Source organism: Garra rufa, chromosome 4 (assembly GCF_049309525.1).
Source record: "Garra rufa chromosome 4, GarRuf1.0, whole genome shotgun sequence".
NCBI classification, from domain to species: domain Eukaryota; kingdom Metazoa; phylum Chordata; class Actinopteri; order Cypriniformes; family Cyprinidae; genus Garra; species Garra rufa.
The window spans coordinates 40,788,683-40,807,215 of NC_133364.1; the positions used below are offsets into that span (position 1 = coordinate 40,788,683).

Genomic DNA, 18,533 nt, shown 5'->3' on the forward strand with positions numbered 1-18,533 from the left:
TTTGTATTAATTGAAATGTCTCCTTTAATAAGTTTTACAAACATGACATACATTTATCTTTATGTTAGAAATCATATTTTTTCAGTAGACACCTCCCATTTTGTCATGAAAGCCTTCTATTAAAGTGTACTTGGGATGCGAATAATACAATTAAAAAAAGGTCCACACATTTAGCCATTCTCATAAATATCTATTGGTAATGTTTTTTTCCCCTAAATAAATCCATGATTATTCATTAAAATCATATTATTTAGTTCATTACCTCAGTAACCCCTTAAACCTGTTACACAAATCATTCTCCCCCAGAAAAATAATGAACTGATCCTTATGTGACATCATGAACAGGAAGTGAAACTATATACGTCTTCTGAACAACATTGTGAGCAGACACAGGCAAGTTACCCCCTTCTTTAATAACAACAACTTGTTAATATTTTGATATTGTGGTTGTCAGGCTTAACCACTCAGCCCCGTTACATCAAATATAGATAGAATCAAAGAACCCCAACCCCATCACACTCAACCCTGTTACTTATTTGATCATAATGGGGTTGTGAGATGAAGTTATCTTTAATCTTACAGTGAACCTGAGTGAAAAACAACTATTTCTATGTTTAGATGTATTTGTCTCTTCAACCCCGTCACACCTACATTTTTATTAATTATTTTTATTACGTTCATGAAAAAGTAATTTAATGTTTGCTGAACTCAGTCTGAAATGTTCAGCGCAATCATAAGAATACTGGTTTCAGATTCAGTTCTGGAATGAAGCCACTTCTTTCATCAGAAATGATGAGGTTGCTGTCACAAAGTTCCTTTTCAGGCTTTAGTACAGCAAGAGTGTGAGAATGTATCGAACTTTAATATTTGCAAATACAGGGACATCTGATTAATAGAAAATGTTGATTTTATAATTAGGGTTGGAGAGAGTTGAGAACCCCAGCACTAGTGTGTTGCTGTCTGTCACATGTAGTAGAGTGTGTGTGTGTGTGTGTGTGTGTGTGTGTGTTATTGTGTGTGTGTGTGTGTGTGTGTGTGTGTGTGTGTGTGTGTGTGTGTGTGTGTGTGTGTGTGTGTATGTGTGTGTGTGTGTGTTATTGTGTGTGTGTGTGTGTGTGTGTGTGTGTGTGTGTGTGTGTGTGTGTGTGTGTGTGTGTGTGTGTGTGTGTGTGTGTGTGTGTGTGTGTGTATGTGTGTGTGTGTGTGTGTGTGTGTGTGTATGTGTGTGTGTGTGTGTGTGTGTGTTATTGTGTGTGTGTGTGTGTGTGTGTGTGTGTCACCTGCAGTAGTGTGTGTGTGTGTGTGTGTATGTGTTATTGTGTGTATGTGTGTATGTTGTGTGTGTCACCTGCAGTAGTGTGTGTGTGTGTGTGTGTGTGTGTGTGTGTGTGTGTGTGTGTGTGTGTGTGTGTGTGTGTTATTGTGTGTGTGTTATTGTGTTTGTTTTTGTGACATATCAGGACACAAATTTGTGTAATAACATGGGTATGACATAGGTATTACAAGGAGAGGGTGACTTATGAGGACTTTGCCCATGTCCCCACTTTTCAAAAGGCTTATAAAGCATACAGAATACGTTTTTTTGAGAATGTAAAGATATGCACAGTCTCCTGTGAGGGCTAGGTTTAGGTGTAGGGAAGGTGTAGGGTGATAGCAAGTATCGTTTGTACAGTATAAAAACCATTACGTCTATGGAATGTCCCCACAATTCACAAAAACAAACGTGTGTGTGTGTGTGTGTGTGTGTGTGTCACCTGCAGTAGTGTGTAGGTGGAGTTCTTCTTGAGAAAGGTGCGGGCGGTTCTCTCCCTCCAGGCTCTAGCAGAGGCCACCTGTGACTCCACCTGCGGCAGCGCCTCTAATCGGACCGGGATGGAGCGTCCTCTGGCTAACAGACCCTCCAGCTGCTCCAGGTAGGAGTAGCTACTGCCGTTCTGCTGGTGGAGATCGACACAAGGGTCACATGATGTGCTCTCTAAAACTCAACAAAAATGTTTGGGGACAAGGACCCTTTACAGGGGAGAACACTTTCAAAGGACCCCGATTACAACAGTGATTATGCGTATGCTTACTGCTATTTGTACTCTTAGATTACATTGGAACACCCTACAGTCCCATCTCAGAAAAGGCACAAAAACATTGTCTATTACTGCACCTTGATGGTGAAATAATCTTCCCACCCACATCAGGAATGCTGAATCTCTGGCTTTACTCAAGAGACTGCTTTCACTTTCCCTCAATAAACCACTGCTCTAGCTTGTACTACTCTGAATGATTTCTTGTGTTCATTGCGTCTTTCAGATGAGCAGTTTGTTGTAGTCGTCATTTGTATGCGAAATGAACAAATCTATTATTTGATCCCCTGCTGATTTTGTACGTTTTCCCACTGACAGAGAAATGATCAGTCTATAACGTTAATGGTGGGGTTATTTGAACAATGAGAGACACAATAACAATCCAGGAACAATCCAGAAAAACACATTTCAAAAAAGTTATGAATTGATTTGCATTTTAATGAGTGAAATAAATATCTGACCCCTTCACAAAACATGACTTGGTACTTGGTGGCAAAGCCCTTGTTGTCAGTCACAGAGGTCAGCTGTTTCTGGTAGTTGTCCAGCAGGTTTGCACACGTCTCCGGAGGGATTTTGTCCCACTCCTCTTTGCAGATTCTCTCCAAGTCATTAATGTTTGGAGGCTGACATTTGGCAACTCGAACCTTCAGCTCTCTCCACAGATTGTTAATGGGTTTAAGGTCTGGAGACTGGCTAGACTAGAGCACTCCAGGACCTTCATGTGCTTCTTCTGTTGTCTTGGCCGTGTGTTTTGGGTCATTCTCATGCTGGAACACCCATCCATGACCCATTTTCAATGGTTCTCACCCAAAATTTGACTTAAATGACCTCGACTATGGTCCCAGCTTGAGATCATTGTCAAGATCCTCTCGTGTAGTTCTGGACTGATTCCTCATCGTTCTCATGATCATTGTAACTCCATGAGGTGAGATCTCACATGGAGACCCAGACCGAGGGAGATTGACAGTTATTTTGTGCTTCTTTCATTTGTGAATAATCACACCAACTGTTGTCTTCTTCTCACCAAGCTGCTTGACGATGGTCTTGTAGTCCATTCCAGTCTACAATCTTGTCCCTGACATCCTTGGACAGCTCTTTGGTCTTGGCCATGGTGGAGAGTTTGGAATCTGACTGATTGATTGCTTCTGTGGACAGGTGTCTTTTATACAGGTAACTCCCTTTAAGAGACTGCTCCTAATCTCAGCTTGTTAACTGTATACAAGACACCTGGGAGCCAGAAATCTTGCTGATTGATAGGGGTTCAAACACTTATTTCACTCATTAAAATGCAAATCAATTAACTTTTTTGAAATTATTTTTTTTCTGGATTTGTTGTTGTTCTGTCTCTCACTGATCAAATAACCCTACCATTAAAATTATAGACTGATCATTTCTTCTCTTTTTTCAGTGGGCAAAGTTACAAAATCAGCAATTTAGGCATGACCCAGTGAAACACACACCTGAATGGCCTCCACTTTGGCCGTCCACTCTTTGGCTTTGTGCAGGGCGTCTCTGAGGGCCAGAACATTGGGCAGGTACGCTGGGATATTCTTGGCCTCCATTACGATACTTTCCAGCGTCAGCAGACTGTGGCGAGGCCTGCAGAGACACAGACAGACAACAGTCACCAACCACCATCTACATGCAGAGAGTGAACTTCACAACAAGCCAAGACTACGACACACTCATGTAATGGTTTGCTCAGAGAGTGAAGGCGTCTGGACGTCACCTGGCCTGCAGACACGCGCGCGCCCGCTCCTCCCAGTGCTCAGACACCGTCAGCAGCTCCTGCAGCTCGGCCATGGCCTTCTCCACGGCGTGATGAGGAGCCAGACCCACCCCAGAGTCGATCAGCCGCTTCATCAGCTCCAGTGTGACGCGCTGCGGCTCCATCAGCGTCAGCCGCACCTCGTCCAGCCAGCGCGCCTGCTGCAGCTCCTGCTTGAGACGAGGCAGCTCCGGCAGCTCCACATCCAGCCCTGAGCCCAGGTCCAGGAGAGCCTGCAGCTTACTGGAGTCCGGAGTCTGGTCCGTCAGCGCCGCCTGAGCCCGCTCGTGAAAGTCCTCCACGCTCTCCAGCAGCTCCTGACACACACAACACATCAACACAACAATCAACATCTGACCTCATTTACTCAAAGATTCGGTGCAGCGTTCATTTGGGCAGCACATTTTCATTTAGTCTTAGTCTTTTGACTAAAATGTCATTTAGTTGTCCGAAGTGTTTTAGTTTTAGTCGACTAAACCTACAGTAGATTGAAGGCCTTTCCACACTGAACGTGAAAAAACCTAACTAATATTGCACACAATGATGCACTGGAATAGATTCCACAGATTCCTATGGATGCTTTCACAGACAACCAGTTTTTAACAACCAGTCCGACGAATCTTTTCAGTTTTGCTAAGCGCCAACACACCCTCCTATAAGATTTGAGCATTACATCACGTGCCCGGAGCTGTTGTACAAAAGGACGACAGTGCTGGTGCTGTTTCTAAAACCAGTGTAAACAAACACATAGGAGGAGTATTCCGAGAAAGAGAAGGATGCGCTCTTGTTATTGCATCTGAGAACAGATGGCTATTCTTTAGTCCGCTAAAATCTAATGGGTTTAGTTACAGCGTAATGCATTTATTAAGCATTTCTCTAAAATGACTAAACTCACTATATAGGTTTGATATTAAGATTTTATCATGATAGACAGATGCCTTCATATTAAAATTAAATGAAACCACTTCTCATAAAGAAACAAGAACATGGTCTTCTTTTCAATGAAATGGTCGTATAGGCTAATTATGCATTCTTTATAACAATTTGTTGACCGCATTCTTCATTCTTTCAAGATGTATTTATTTACATCAAAACATTTAGATTATTCTTTATTAGTGCTACTAAAGTGAATTAGTCAAGAGCAGTGATTTTTTTATGATTAACATCAATGACTCAGACAATAGCAACTAAATTAGGCTGCTGTCCTTTTAAAACCCAGTGCACAGATTGCAATGTACTGATACACAACTGATATTCTCCCAACGGTTTACTTTCATCCAAGACATAACTGAGTGTGTTTACATGAATAACATCAAAACGGACAATTCGCCATCATTTTACACGGCAAAAGTGCTGTTCTTACTTAGATTTTTTGTCTTGTTTCCAGCCAAAATATCTAAAAATTCTAGACTAGTAAAAAATAGTCTAGTTTTCAGAAAAAACAAGTGAAAATTAAGTGTGTTTTTGCTTGAAACAAGCAAAATAATCTGCCAATGGGCTAAGAAAAATAACATTGTTTTCAGTTTGAAATAAGATTTTTTCTTACCCCATTTTCAGATTATTTTGCTTGTTCTAAGCAGAAACTCACCTAATTGTGACTTGTTTTTTCTGAAAACAAGACAATAATTTTTACTCGTCTAGAAAATCCTTCTTGATTTAAGACTTTAGATATTTTGGCTGGAAACAAGACAAAAAAAAACTAAGAAAGAAAAGCATTTTTTGCAGTGTATGTGTATTTCCCAGATACTGACATTTCTGAACATTTTATGAGACGTTCAGCAAATGTGTGTTAGCTTTATCCCGCCGGATAGATCAATAGGTTATGATAGAGATCAAATGTATGCATCTAGGCTCCTAACCATCTGAATTGATCTCTTCCTAAATTGTCCATCTCTAACATTTTTGTCTTATTTTTATTCCTTTTCGAAAACGTCGATAGATTTTCATGTTAGTTTCAGTCATTCCAAACGAATGTGTGTATTATTATTGTCTGTTTCCCGATGTTGTTGACAAACATGATTCCTCAACTCTGAGCACTGGTTGGGTGGTCTTACTTTGACGTGTCGGGCCTGGCTGATGACGCAGGGCAGGCGGTAGAGCTGCTCCACAAACACCTTCAGCTCCTCCACCGTCAGTTTGCTGCGTGCTTTCTGTGCGCTGCTCTCGGGACGCTCTCTTCTTGAAACACACACACACATTAGGACTGAATGAAGGGATGCATATAAGTATATGACCAGACAGATGTGTAGTGACTGACTTGTGCCTCTGTTTGTGGCTGAGCAGCAGTTGAGCCACAGAGGAGCAGGTCTCGGCCTCCTTCACCGTGTCTCTGAGGCTGCGCAGCAGGTTGTTCTCTGGGTACTTCCTGTCCTCAGCGTCCTCCATCAGCACTTTCAGCTCGATCAGATCTGTTGAAGCAGGAGCGACTGGTTTATAAGCTGCAGAGGTGGACTAAAGTGGCAACTCAGAGTGGTGTCTGACCTTTCTTGTTCTTGCTGTCGGCCGCCAGTGCCTCCGTGACCCTCTTGGCCCAGGTGTCGTAAGACTGGGCTCGGGACTTCACCCCGTAGAGCATGGCGGGAAACTCGTCCTGATCGTACCTGAACCTGTAACACACGGTCAGAAGAGCTAGGCTTTAGTGGAGTTCAGCTGTGGTGTGTGGGTGAGACGGTGCGGGTCAGAGTCGTACCGCAGGCACTTGTTAGCGGCTGCGCAGCTGCAGAGCTGGACCGCGTGATGCAGACACACCAGACGCTCCGGACTGCAGCTGCAGGTGAGCGCCGACAGGAAGCAGGTGGTCTTGCACTTCCAGCACTGCCGCTCGTCATCGGGCACCAGCTCAAACACCTCCTGCTCCGAGGACAGCACCCCCTGCAGGACCACACGCAAACACCAGCATTACATTAGTACTCCATCAACAGCTGGTCAGTTTGGGATTATTCAGCCTCTGAATCCTGAATAATGATTGGGGATGCAGGGATGTAACAATATCAAAATCTCACGATACAAAGTCCACAATACGATATTTATTGCAATATTAATGTGAGACACTGCAGGCGAATAGGGTAAAAAACAACTAATATTTGTCGCCTTGCCTTCCTCAGTTGATTGATTACATTGGTAATTGCAAACATTTTTTGTATTACAAGTTTTCTAAAATGTTAGGTTCAAATATGCAAATGAGCCACTATTTAATGAAATATGTGCTAATTTGAATACATTTCTAGTACAAAAATCTAAACACTGGATGAAGTCAGTTTCACAATTCTTGTTTAATTTTGACATATTAGAGTCAAATGTTTTTACAGTCATGACATAACTCAGAAAGAATTGACAGGAACAACATTTTTGGGGAATTCAAATGTTGTATAAAGTCAAGATAAATATATATGAATTAAAAATATAATACATACCCCTCTGTAAAATCCTTCAGGATATAGACAGGAACACAAATGTAAAGTGTGGTGTGTGTAAGTGCTGCTGAAGTGGAGAGGTTTCTAAGGCATTATAATGAATGCATAATGCATTATAATACAACTTATAATATGTTATATTATCTCATTAATACTCATAACAACAATTATAATACATTATAATACTTGAGTATTTGAGGTTATAACTTTTAAGATTATGATTATTTATAACTCACAATGGATGCTATTTAATATATCTAATTTATAATGGACTATATCATATTACATTTATTCTTTTCATTGATATTATGTTTTATTTTGATGGTCCCCTTATTCTACTGACTATAAGCAACTTTTCAACTGCATGTCAACTAACACTCCTTAGAGTAGTAGTAGACTTAGGTTTAGGTTAGGCTATAGGTAGAAGGTTCATGTACTTGCAAAGTTACTTGTAATCAGTTTGTCATTTGGGGAACTATCAAAATACAGTGTTAGCATATATTTTGCGTACTACTAATAATAATTACCGCTATCTGACATGGAGTTGCAGAGTTACTTATCAAAAGCTGTCTAAAGGGTATCATCAAAATAATCAAACTGATGTCATTACACATTCATCTGATCTGATGCCTGATCTTAGGGATCTTTGGGAAATATTATTATAATTACTTATAAGTGGTCTTTGTATGCTTTAAGTAAAGTGACATGAGAAAGATGGCAAGAAATTAGACTTATAATACGTTATAACTATGGAGGAGGTAATCATACTCTTAAAAGCTATAACCACAAATAAGTAAAACATTATAATACAATAAAACTGTTCTTATGAATACTCATAAGACGATACAACATATTATAAGGTTTTTTATAATGCATTATAAATTTATTATAACGCCTTAAGAATACCCTTATAATATATTTTAAATACAGGCTTCATAGAAAGTGTTACCAAAGAAACACTTAACAGTGTCTTTGTTTTGGGGTGTTTTCTTTCCACTAGTCTGAAAAACACTATGAAACAGCCCAAAATCTCAAACTTGACAGGTGCATGAACAAATGTTTTTGTCTGCAGTGTCTCGCCTTGAAACAACAAAAAGGCAAATGAAGAATTAGAAAAAATGTAATTTTGTGCATTTTAAAGTTAAATTATTCTATGTAATGCACTTTGAGAGTTCATACCCATGTTCTTAACTGAGAAAACTTAAGTCAGAAAAAACTGAACGACTTGGACCTGAATTTTTTTTTAATTTGTGATATGCTGTCTCAGTCCAAATTACATTCATATTTGTGTTTTATACAGTCACCTTTCTCTTCTCATGAAGACATGCGATGCGCTTCTAAACCGTCTCTCTTCGCTTGGAGTGATTTTTGCCTCTTTCTCAGACATTTTAAATGCTCCCACACTGACCACATTAATGCACGCCTCTATTTGATCACGTCACCTCACTGTTGGCTATCATTTATTCTATTTTCTGACGTGAGGCGGGGTTTCTCTCACCATCTCCTGCACTGCCGCTCTCAGTCGGCTCTCCTCCTCGATCATGTCGCTGAGCTCTCGAACCACAGCCGCCGCCAGCGCCACGTCCAGACTCTCCGGATCGGCCGCCATCTTACACACCAGCTCCTCGTGGGAGAAGACGCAGTAGCGCTGCAGACGCCGGTAATGCGCCACACACTGCCTGCCGATGGGCAGCTGCACACACACACACACAGCGTCACACATCGACACACAAACACTGGGCTGCTCTCATATGTGTGTCGGCTCTAGAGGACCTACCCAGTCTGCAGTGCAGAAGTTGACGGCTTCAGCAAAGTTGTAGCCTTGATTGAAGCCGCTGTGATAGGCTCTGGGGAAGGTGACCACGAACTCTCCCGCGCACTGATTGGTCCGGTACACCTGTGTGATAATGAGACGGGTCAGAGACTGTGTCTGTGGGGAACAGCAGAACAGAGGACAGATGAGAGCAGGCCTGTACCGGGACGCCGTGCTCCATCAGGAGGTTAGGGTTCATCAGGGTCACCAGCTGGTGCAGGAGGTCCGGCTGAGAGTCGAACAGCTCCGGGGCCACCGTCTTCATCACGGACTCCAGCTGCTCGGCGGCGTGCGCTGGAACGCCGTACCAGGTCTTGGGTTCGCCCCTGATCCACACACACACAGAGGTCAGTCTGGTTCAATGTTAAAGCAGCGTCAGGGCGAGCGTGTGGGACTCACCAGTGCAGGTAGTTGATGGAGTAGCTCCAGTGGTCCTCGATGTGCCAGCAGAAGGAGGAGAAGCACATGCCCACATAGAGCCAGGGCAGCTTCATGCCGCTGATGTCTCCGCTGATGTGCGTCAGCACCGACTGCTCCAGCACCGGCATGTTGTTCAGGTTCCAGCCCGAGTTTGCGTACTCCTGCGCACACCACACCAGCACAAACACAATCGACAGACTGTTTTAGGGAGTGTTTACACTCTTTACTCTCTGAAGACTTGTTATTGTTGCAATAATCTGGGAGAGGTTTTGCTTGTATTCAAATTTGTTCACAGCGCAAATCATTTTAATGCTGCTGCTAAAAAAACTAACTGCCATTGAAACTCCTCTGAAGACAGTCGGTTACATTCATACAAACCCTACTCTCAATATTTAGATTTTCACATTTTTCAATTATATATATGTGACCCTGGACCACAAAACCAGTCTTAAGTCGCTGGGGTATATTTGTAGCAATAGCCAAAAATACGTTGTATGGGTCAAAATTATTGATTTTTCTTTTATGTCAAAAATCATTAGGAAATTAAGTAAAGATCATGTTCCATGAAGATTTTTTGTAAAATTCCTACTTTAAACATATCAAAATGTAATTTTTGATTAGTAATATGCATTGTTAAGAACCTAATTTGGACAACTTTAAAGGTGATTTTCTCAGTCTTTTTGATTTTTTTGCATGCTCAGATTCCAGATTTCAAATAGATGTATCTCGGCCAAATATTGTCCAATCCTAACAAACTATACATCAATAGAAAGCTTATTCATATGGTGTATAAATCTCAGTTTTGTCAAATTTAACCTTATGACTGGTTTTGTGGTCCAGGGTCACATATATATATGAGCAGTGTTGGGGGTAACACGAGCTACCTAATCAGATCACTTTTTTAAAGTAACATATTACTTTTTCATTTACAAGCAAATACTTTTTCAAAAAGCCCAAAGGGCTGTAGCTCCTATTGTCTCTGTATGTTTTCCTATTATTATTTTCGTCCAATGGGAGTCTATGGCAGCCCTATGAAGGGAACATAGGAAAATGATGAAATTTGGCACACATGTAGTGATGGCCATGAGTAGTCAACTGACCAAATTTGGGGTCTCTAGAACCTACTCTACAGCGCCGCCACTAGTTCAAAAATTCAACATTAAAATGGTACTAACTCCTAAACCCTAATTCCAGAAAAATGAAACTTAGTACACCTGATTCGTCTCTTCATGCTGATCACATTCAATAGCTTGCGTTAAGACTCCGCCCAGTAGCGGCCATTTTGAAAAGTACAGTATTCAGTTTTTTTGCTACTCCTCCTTGAAAATGTATCAAATTCTTCCCAAAATAAGCTGCACAGAAATGAGTGAACTAATTTTTTTTCTATTCATTTTTGTTCAAAAGTTATGATGTTGCGAAGTCAACAAGGTTGACCTAACATTGGTTCAGAGGCTATATCTTGGCCAAACTTTGATCAATTGAAATGAAACTTTATATGCTTCATCAACACCATGCTCTGAGGGTCCATGCCAAAGTTGGGAACAGCGCCACCTATTGGTCATGAGATACCAAAAATGCGCTTTTTTGCTTATAACTTTTGAACAGTTAGTCAGTATATTGGTGTCTGTGGATTCTTGGGTCAGAGTGTTGAACTTCCTCTTCCAACAGTTCTACTGTACAGATACTGTTACTTTTCCTTTAGACTTAAGCTTATTCATTTCACTTTTTGATGTGAAAGGGCTTTTACATTTGCTAAAAATACAACTTTTTATTTTAAAAACAAACAAGCAAGCCCTGCCCAGATTTAAAAATAGTAATGCAAAAAGTAAAAATAGTAACGTAATTAGTTACTTTGTAGGGAATAACACAATATTGTAATGCATTACTTTAAAAGTAACTTTCCCCAACACGGTATATTAAAGACTGTATGCTATATACTTTATTTTCAACTATACATTAAAAGCAGCTATATCTGCTATATGCAAAGAGTTTCTCTGGATTCACTAGGAATGGGTTTGAGTAAAACGGTAATATTTGTTTGATAACATATCTTCCAGATTCCAAATAAAAGTGTTTTCATTTGCTGTGATTGAAAATCAGGATTTTTTTTTTCCATCAAATATTGATTTCTTAACTCTTCTGAAAGTGAAACACTGGTATTGTGTCGTCTAGCATTGTATACAGTATAAACATGCCATCTTTTTTGTTATTTTGTGCAGACCATTTTATAAAAAAAAAAACACTCTAAATGACAATGTTAATTAAAATTGGGAAGAAATGTCATAATGTAAAAAGTAGTTTACAGAATAAAACAAAAAAATAAATAATTTTACTCAAACACATTTTACTATCACATAACTATAGCACATATTGACCATAAATCTAGAGAATCTGAGAATTTTCAAGTGGTTTCTTATCTAGTTTTTTCTCCATCAGATTGACACACAGGTATGAGATGCAGTGGTATGAAATGAAGCGTCTTACATCCTCGTCTCCGATGAGTTTCCTCTTGCCGTCTCTCACGGGGAACCCGCTGCCCACGTCCTTTGAGCTGATATCGGCGCCGTACTCCACGATCACGTCCTCCTCGATGCTGCTGACCAGACGCCAGAACTCCTTCTCCACCAGCTCCGTCGGCACCATCTGACACACAGACACATGAGTTATCTCTGCACAGTGAACACAGAACACTGCTTCCCAGTCTCTAGCGGTCTCTCACGTGAACAGGCATGTTGAAGTAGTCAGACTTGAAGTGGTCAGCCATCTCTCCGAAGCTCTGCAGGGTGTACTCTCTGACGGCCTGCTCGAAGCCGAACGCCTCCCGAGGCTTGCTGCACTCCTGTGTGACGGACAGCAGGAGATCAGTGCATCACACAGATGCTCTCATGTGTGTTTGATTATGTGTGCTGAGTGTTGAGGGCGGCTGTACCTCTGCCACACACTTAGGGCAGCGCCAGTCTCCTCTGGGCACGTCCTGCAGCGGCGGGATCAGGCAGAAGGTGTGGTAGCTGTCGTCACAGCCGTCACACAGCAGGAGGCGGTCCTCCTCGTCGCCCCGCCCACACGCCATACACATGTACAGGTCGATCTGTCAATCACACACACTCTCAACATACAGTACTAGACATGGACCAATCAGAGAGGGTTTTAGATCAAGACATGCTTTGCAGAGGTCGCTCACACAGGACATGCTCAAAAACATCAGTCGTGTACAGATATGATCAATATGATGAACTGCTCAAGTACTACAGCATGGTGTGCCACAGGGCTCAGTATTAGGTCCTTTATTTTTCCCTTCTTCAACAAGTTCCTCTTATGGTGCGTTCACACCGGACGCGACTTGCGCGGAAAAAACGCGCTATTCGCGCGTAGTTGAACGCTTGAACATTTGAGTTTACTCGCGCCATTCGCGCGGTAAAATTCGCGTCATTCGCGCGTGACATTTTCTTCACAACAGACGCGAATTCGCGTCAAGGGAGGGGCTTCTGCCAATTGTCAGCGGGAAAGTAGTTGTAAAATAGGTGAATGAGCTCAATTTGCCAGCCTTAGCTTGCTTGTAGTCTCAATATGTATGCATATGTAGGTTAAATTGAGTAAAGAGCGTTTTTTAAAACTAACCAGATTGTCCGACCTCTTCACTCACTTTATTCCTAGAAAGATCCCTATTATTCCTGTTTCTACAAAAGTCCAAAGATGTATCGTACAGCTCCGAGGAACCACAGACAGCAACGGTGATTTTGTCCTCCATCGTTGTTTCGGATTTCTGCCTCCGTCACTACTAGAGCAAGCTCCTGATTGGTTACCGCGGCGCGAAATTCCGCCGAAGTTCAGATTTTTGAACTTGCGCGATTCGCGCGAATGGCGCGGCAATCGCTTGAAACGCTCAATGCGCGCCGCGCCATTCGCGCTATTCGCGCGTTTCGCGCCGCAGGATGGCTATTCGCGTCTTTGCATTGACTTAACATGTAAATCACTCGAGCTTGCCACTTCATTCGCGTCCGGTGTGAACGCACCTTTAGGGGATATCATCACAAAGTGTGGCATTAGTTTTCACTTTTAAGGGGAGACACTGCAGGCACAAACACAGTTTTTTAATGCACCTGTCAAGTTTGAGATTTTGGGCTGTTTCATAGTGTTTTTTCAGACTAGTGGATAGAAAACACCCAAAAGACAAAAACGTTTCTTTTGTAGCACTTTATCTATTTGTGTCAATAGATTTCAAATACAATACAGATTTTTCTCCTCCACTGAGCCATAAATCTCCACTTCAGCAGCACTTTACATTTGTGTTCCTGTCTATATCCTGAAGGATTTTACAGAGGGGTTTGTTCAAATAGAATTTTCTTGATTTTAAACAACTATTTATTTCCTAAAAATGTTTTAAGTTTTTTCTGAGTTACGGTGTGACGAAATGAGATTCCCAAAATCCCCTCCGTAAAAACTTTGGACTCTAATATGTCCAAAAAATTAAACATGAATTTTGAATCTGACTTCATCCGGTGTTTAGATTTCCTGCACTAGAATGTATGCAAATTAGTGCATATTTCATTAAATAATGGCTCATTTGCATATTTAAACCTAACATTTTAGAAAACGTGTAATACAAAAAATGTTAGCAATTATCAATATAATCAATTAATAGGGTAAGTAAGGTCATAACTACCAGTTCTTTTTTTTACCCTAAGACTATGACTGTCAGCTTCATATTTTCTTTAGCAGTTAGCAGACTGTGTTAGAGTATCAAAGACTAGATTAATCATTTTCGTTTAAATTCTGACAAAACAGAATCAGCTTTAACCGAACCTTATTATGATCCAGTGGTGATCTGCTAAACTTGACTGTGCAGTATGAGTACATTATAAACGTTGAGATCAAGATTTTCGTTAAAGCTGCTTTGAAACGGTGTGTGTTGTAAGACTGAATGGAAAGGTGATGAATGTCATGAGCATTTGTGAATGAGTCTGACTGAAACACAACTGTCCTACTCACATAATTGACCTCCAGAATCTCCTTGCGTGGACGCATTTTAATGGCAAACGCCTGAGCCCTCATGTGCTTCTGTTTCCTGAGGAAGCTCTCATCCTCTAGAGACACACAGACAGACAGTGTTCAGAGATCAGCGTCTGGCGAACAGCGCTGGTGTCTGTGGTTGAAGAGCCGGACTCACCTGCGCTCATGATGTCTAGCCCCAGCATCTGATGGCCGCCGCTGAACACCTGCACCGCTTTGGGCTCCGTGTTTTCTCTCTGAGACGCACAAAGCTGAGGTCAGCACAGACTCAAGAGGACAACAGCAGATAAACACTGGTCTGCTCAACAGAGAAACACACCTCGTCCTTCAGCCGTCGAGGGGAACGTCTCTCCGCTCGTCTCTCCTTCTCCTCATCCTCATCCGCACCCTCTTCCTCTCCGCCGCCGATGCCTTCGTCCAGGTCCTCGGGGTCAGCGGCGTCTGGGTACAGCTTGTGAACGCTCTGCAGACACACACACACACACCGTCAGCAGCAGACACACGTCTCCTCATCACTGGAGAAGAAGAAGAGCGGGACTCACGCTCAGCGTGGCTCCGGAGCGGAAGAGCTCATACGGATACAGGATCCGCTCGAAGTGAGAGCGCAGCAGAGATCCCACACCTTTACCGCCAGGAAAACCCATGCGGCTGCCGATCTTAGACCAGCGCTTCTCCCTACAGACCTCCTCAAAGCCTCCTTCTGCAGACACCAGCTGACAAACACACAGGAAGAGCAGATCAGACGTGTGAGTGTTTCCTCTTCAGCACTGTGTTCACCATCATTGAACAACGTCTTTACACACAAATGTTGATTAACGTCGTGAGAGTTTTTGTAAGAATGAAAGTTCTTCTGCTCAAAAGACTGCATTTGTTTGACCATAAACACTGTGAAAATGGTGAAATACTAGCCAAACTTAAAATATCTGATAATATCGCCTACTCAAGCCGAGATGATATTACCCACACACACACCATGTTCAGTTTGGCCTTATTCTGCTTAAACTAACTGAAAACATCAGATTTGCTGTTGCTAATAATTTTCACTCTGTTCTTATCAAATTTGTGTTTGAAATGAATTTGGTTTTGTGAGGAGAACTGTTGAACACAATTGCATTGAAAGTTTAATTTCCTTGATTCTAACAAGTGTAGGGTTGTTGTCAAACTTGTAGTCCAGCTATAGTGTATTAGATATGTATCAAGATTGACTAAAATCAGGGATTAAAAACTAATTCAAAACGGCAACATAACATCTTTTTTCTTTCTGGTATCCTAGTTTGGAGGAGGTCTCTTTTGGCCCGATTTGAAATAAAAATAACTGCTTCATTAATAAAGTAAGTTTGTATTTCAATTTTTAGAATTTTTATTTTATTAATCAAAATAAACCTCCCACAATAACGGGGCTGCCGACACTGAAACTCTGAACGCGTTAGAGATGCACGGATAAAGCTCAAACCTCATCCGAATCCTCCGCTTCTAATAACTTATCCACCCGCAGCTGTATTAGTCTCTGATTTAGCCAACCGCACCTAATCCTGCTATTACAGGTATTTTAATTCTTAGTTTTCCATGATGATATGATGAACGGATGGTTCATGTATATACTCTTAATCACTCCTGCTTTTAAGACAAATCCACGCTGAAAAACATAACATTAACTGACCTGGACGTGACTATCCGCCATCTTTTCTCTATATTAGAGCTGTTCTGAACGTACTTTTGAAACGCATACTGGATACTTGGAATAAAACGTTTACAGGAATGAAATCATCCGCCGGATGAAAAAAGGTTTATGTTTTACCAAATGTAGTTAATATTTGCATTATTATTAATTCTGCACATCACTAGAAGGCGTGCGTGTTGAGGAACGAGCTGAAAGCACTGTATTTGTCTTTATCCATTTGCAAGAAAACTTTATAGTATTGTTGCAAATGAATTACAAATGTATAGTGCTCCATCTCAGCTTAATTATAATTATACTGTATACACTGTTTAAAAAAATCTTTAAAATAGGGCACTATGTGTGCTGAATAGGCTGTGAAGGAATTTGGTATAACCATCATGTTTTTCATCATTATACAGTCTTTTTAAATAAATATTCAGAACATGTGCAGTGCTACTATTTATCTTTTTTCTGTTTAAGTTTTATTAATCTGTAGATCAGAATAAAATAGTTCTATATGGATAGATGATGTGAACGCATCTCCGAAATAATCGCACACACAGATACACTTTGTCATTATATATCAACTGGGAAATAAACCACAGACTGAGGTTACAGAAGTGACTGATTTTCTTCTCTTTTGTTCTTTGAGTAACAGGCATCAGCGGCTGATGTCAATACTCTTGTTTTCTTTCTCAACTCTTTACATTCACTTAAGACATAACCGATTGTTTTTATGGGATATTTTGATATAATTCTGTGTGTATTTGTCCATTTGAGTGTGCAAGAATGCTAGAAAGAGTTCAGTCCAGTGTTGGCATTTATGAAAGGCGGCTTTTTGTGTGATGAAAATGATGCGCGAGTGCAGAAGTGAGCTCTATTTTCCTCTTGCAGTTTAATCCTTTAAAATCACATTAAATAAAGGAACGAAATCAAAATTTTATTTTAAAACAAATAACTCGATTCCTGACCTTAGCCATCTGGGCCCGTACTCACAAAACATTTAATCTTACCACTAAGAGTTCTCCTAAATAGCAGTAAAAGTTTTTAGCTAAGAGTTTTCTCTTAAAACTATTAACAAAGCTGCTGAGACAAACTTTTACTAAGCAGTAGAGAGAAGTCTTAAGCTAAGAGTAAGGGGCGGGGTTGACCTCATTACTATGGATGATGTCAGCATGCTCATTAACTATGCACACAGTGATTGGCTGATAGGGGAGGGGTCTCTGTAAGAGATTTATTCATAGAAATATTGTTGTAAATGTTGCCATATTCAAATAAAGTTTTAAAAAGTTAGCAAAAATGTTGCCTCATTCAAATAAAGAATTCAAAATACAGGGCAAGTGTCACTTCCTACAGAAGTGTTCAAATGATTGACAGTCTTTTATAATAAACAATTAGCTGATATGCATGTAAATGTAACCCCTAACACACGCTCCAAGCGGGTCTCGAACCCGGGTCTCCAGCACGTGAGGTGGATGCACTAACACGGAGGCTAACCTCTAGTGTCCGTCGCTCGTGTCGCTTTACCTGCACAGCACCTGCTAGCTGGCCTCCGTTACATAAACAGGCTTTTTAAAGAGCTTTTTATGCTTTTAATGACACAGAATAGTGGAGAACTGACACGAAATCATTGGGTGAAGAGAAGGGAGCAGCAAAACATTTCGAAACAGGAATCAAACTCAGGGCGCTTTGAGCGGAGTTACGCTATATATTGACGCACTAACCGCTAGGCTATCGGTGCCGACGTAAAATAATTTTTTTCAATTCATGATATAATAATCATGGCTGATAGCGAGATACGCAAATGTAAAACAAAACCAAACCAAGAACAGCTGTTACTTCTTGCCCAACGTAGGATATAATCAAATGAAAATTTGGAGCTGGGATAACCTCCAAGACTAAAAAACAGTTGTGTGGGAATTTGCGTACATATACAGGAAGAGTGTTTCTTTAAAGTTTAAGTTCCGAGGCGATCGCCACCAACAGCAATATAAGGCAGTCCCTCCAGGATTTCACGATTTTTTTTTTGTGATTTTTGCGATTAAAATTATTAATTTTGTGGTGGCAAGTCCTAGAAATTTGTGAAAAATTTTGCGATTTATTTTATTATTTAATTTATTAATTAATAATTAGAATATCACATTTACCATATTAGGTATTATGTTAGAGGCTCAACTATCATACATAACACAAATCAAACATAAAATTTGTTTATTCTGATACATTTGAACTTTTAAAATAACCTATGGGCAATATTCTTATGTGACCTTTGTAAACATTAACAGCAGGTGTAGAAATTTATACTGTACATAGCCTTTATACATTAACTTTTCACATTTAAAACCCTATGTGTTTGCTGCATAAAAACATAAAC

General features: G+C 40.7%; 1 protein-coding gene across 1 annotated transcript in view; it reads right to left on the bottom strand.

Moving 5' to 3' along the window:
• kdm5a (lysine demethylase 5A) overlaps positions 1–18,533 on the bottom strand; it is a 34,631-nt gene that overhangs the window by 8,337 nt on the left and 7,761 nt on the right. The window contains exons 4-21 of the mRNA XM_073839186.1: positions 15,042–15,212; positions 14,819–14,962; positions 14,657–14,735; positions 14,479–14,573; positions 12,419–12,577; positions 12,209–12,328; positions 11,974–12,132; positions 9,469–9,650; positions 9,233–9,395; positions 9,034–9,153; positions 8,755–8,949; positions 6,533–6,714; positions 6,325–6,449; positions 6,101–6,251; positions 5,898–6,018; positions 3,805–4,160; positions 3,536–3,674; positions 1,755–1,934 (exon numbers count right to left, since the gene is read on the bottom strand). Of these exons, the coding sequence (XP_073695287.1) occupies positions 1,755–1,934; positions 3,536–3,674; positions 3,805–4,160; positions 5,898–6,018; positions 6,101–6,251; positions 6,325–6,449; positions 6,533–6,714; positions 8,755–8,949; positions 9,034–9,153; positions 9,233–9,395; positions 9,469–9,650; positions 11,974–12,132; positions 12,209–12,328; positions 12,419–12,577; positions 14,479–14,573; positions 14,657–14,735; positions 14,819–14,962; positions 15,042–15,212 (2,841 nt within the window). The remainder of the gene's footprint in view (positions 1–1,754; positions 1,935–3,535; positions 3,675–3,804; positions 4,161–5,897; positions 6,019–6,100; positions 6,252–6,324; positions 6,450–6,532; positions 6,715–8,754; positions 8,950–9,033; positions 9,154–9,232; positions 9,396–9,468; positions 9,651–11,973; positions 12,133–12,208; positions 12,329–12,418; positions 12,578–14,478; positions 14,574–14,656; positions 14,736–14,818; positions 14,963–15,041; positions 15,213–18,533) is intronic.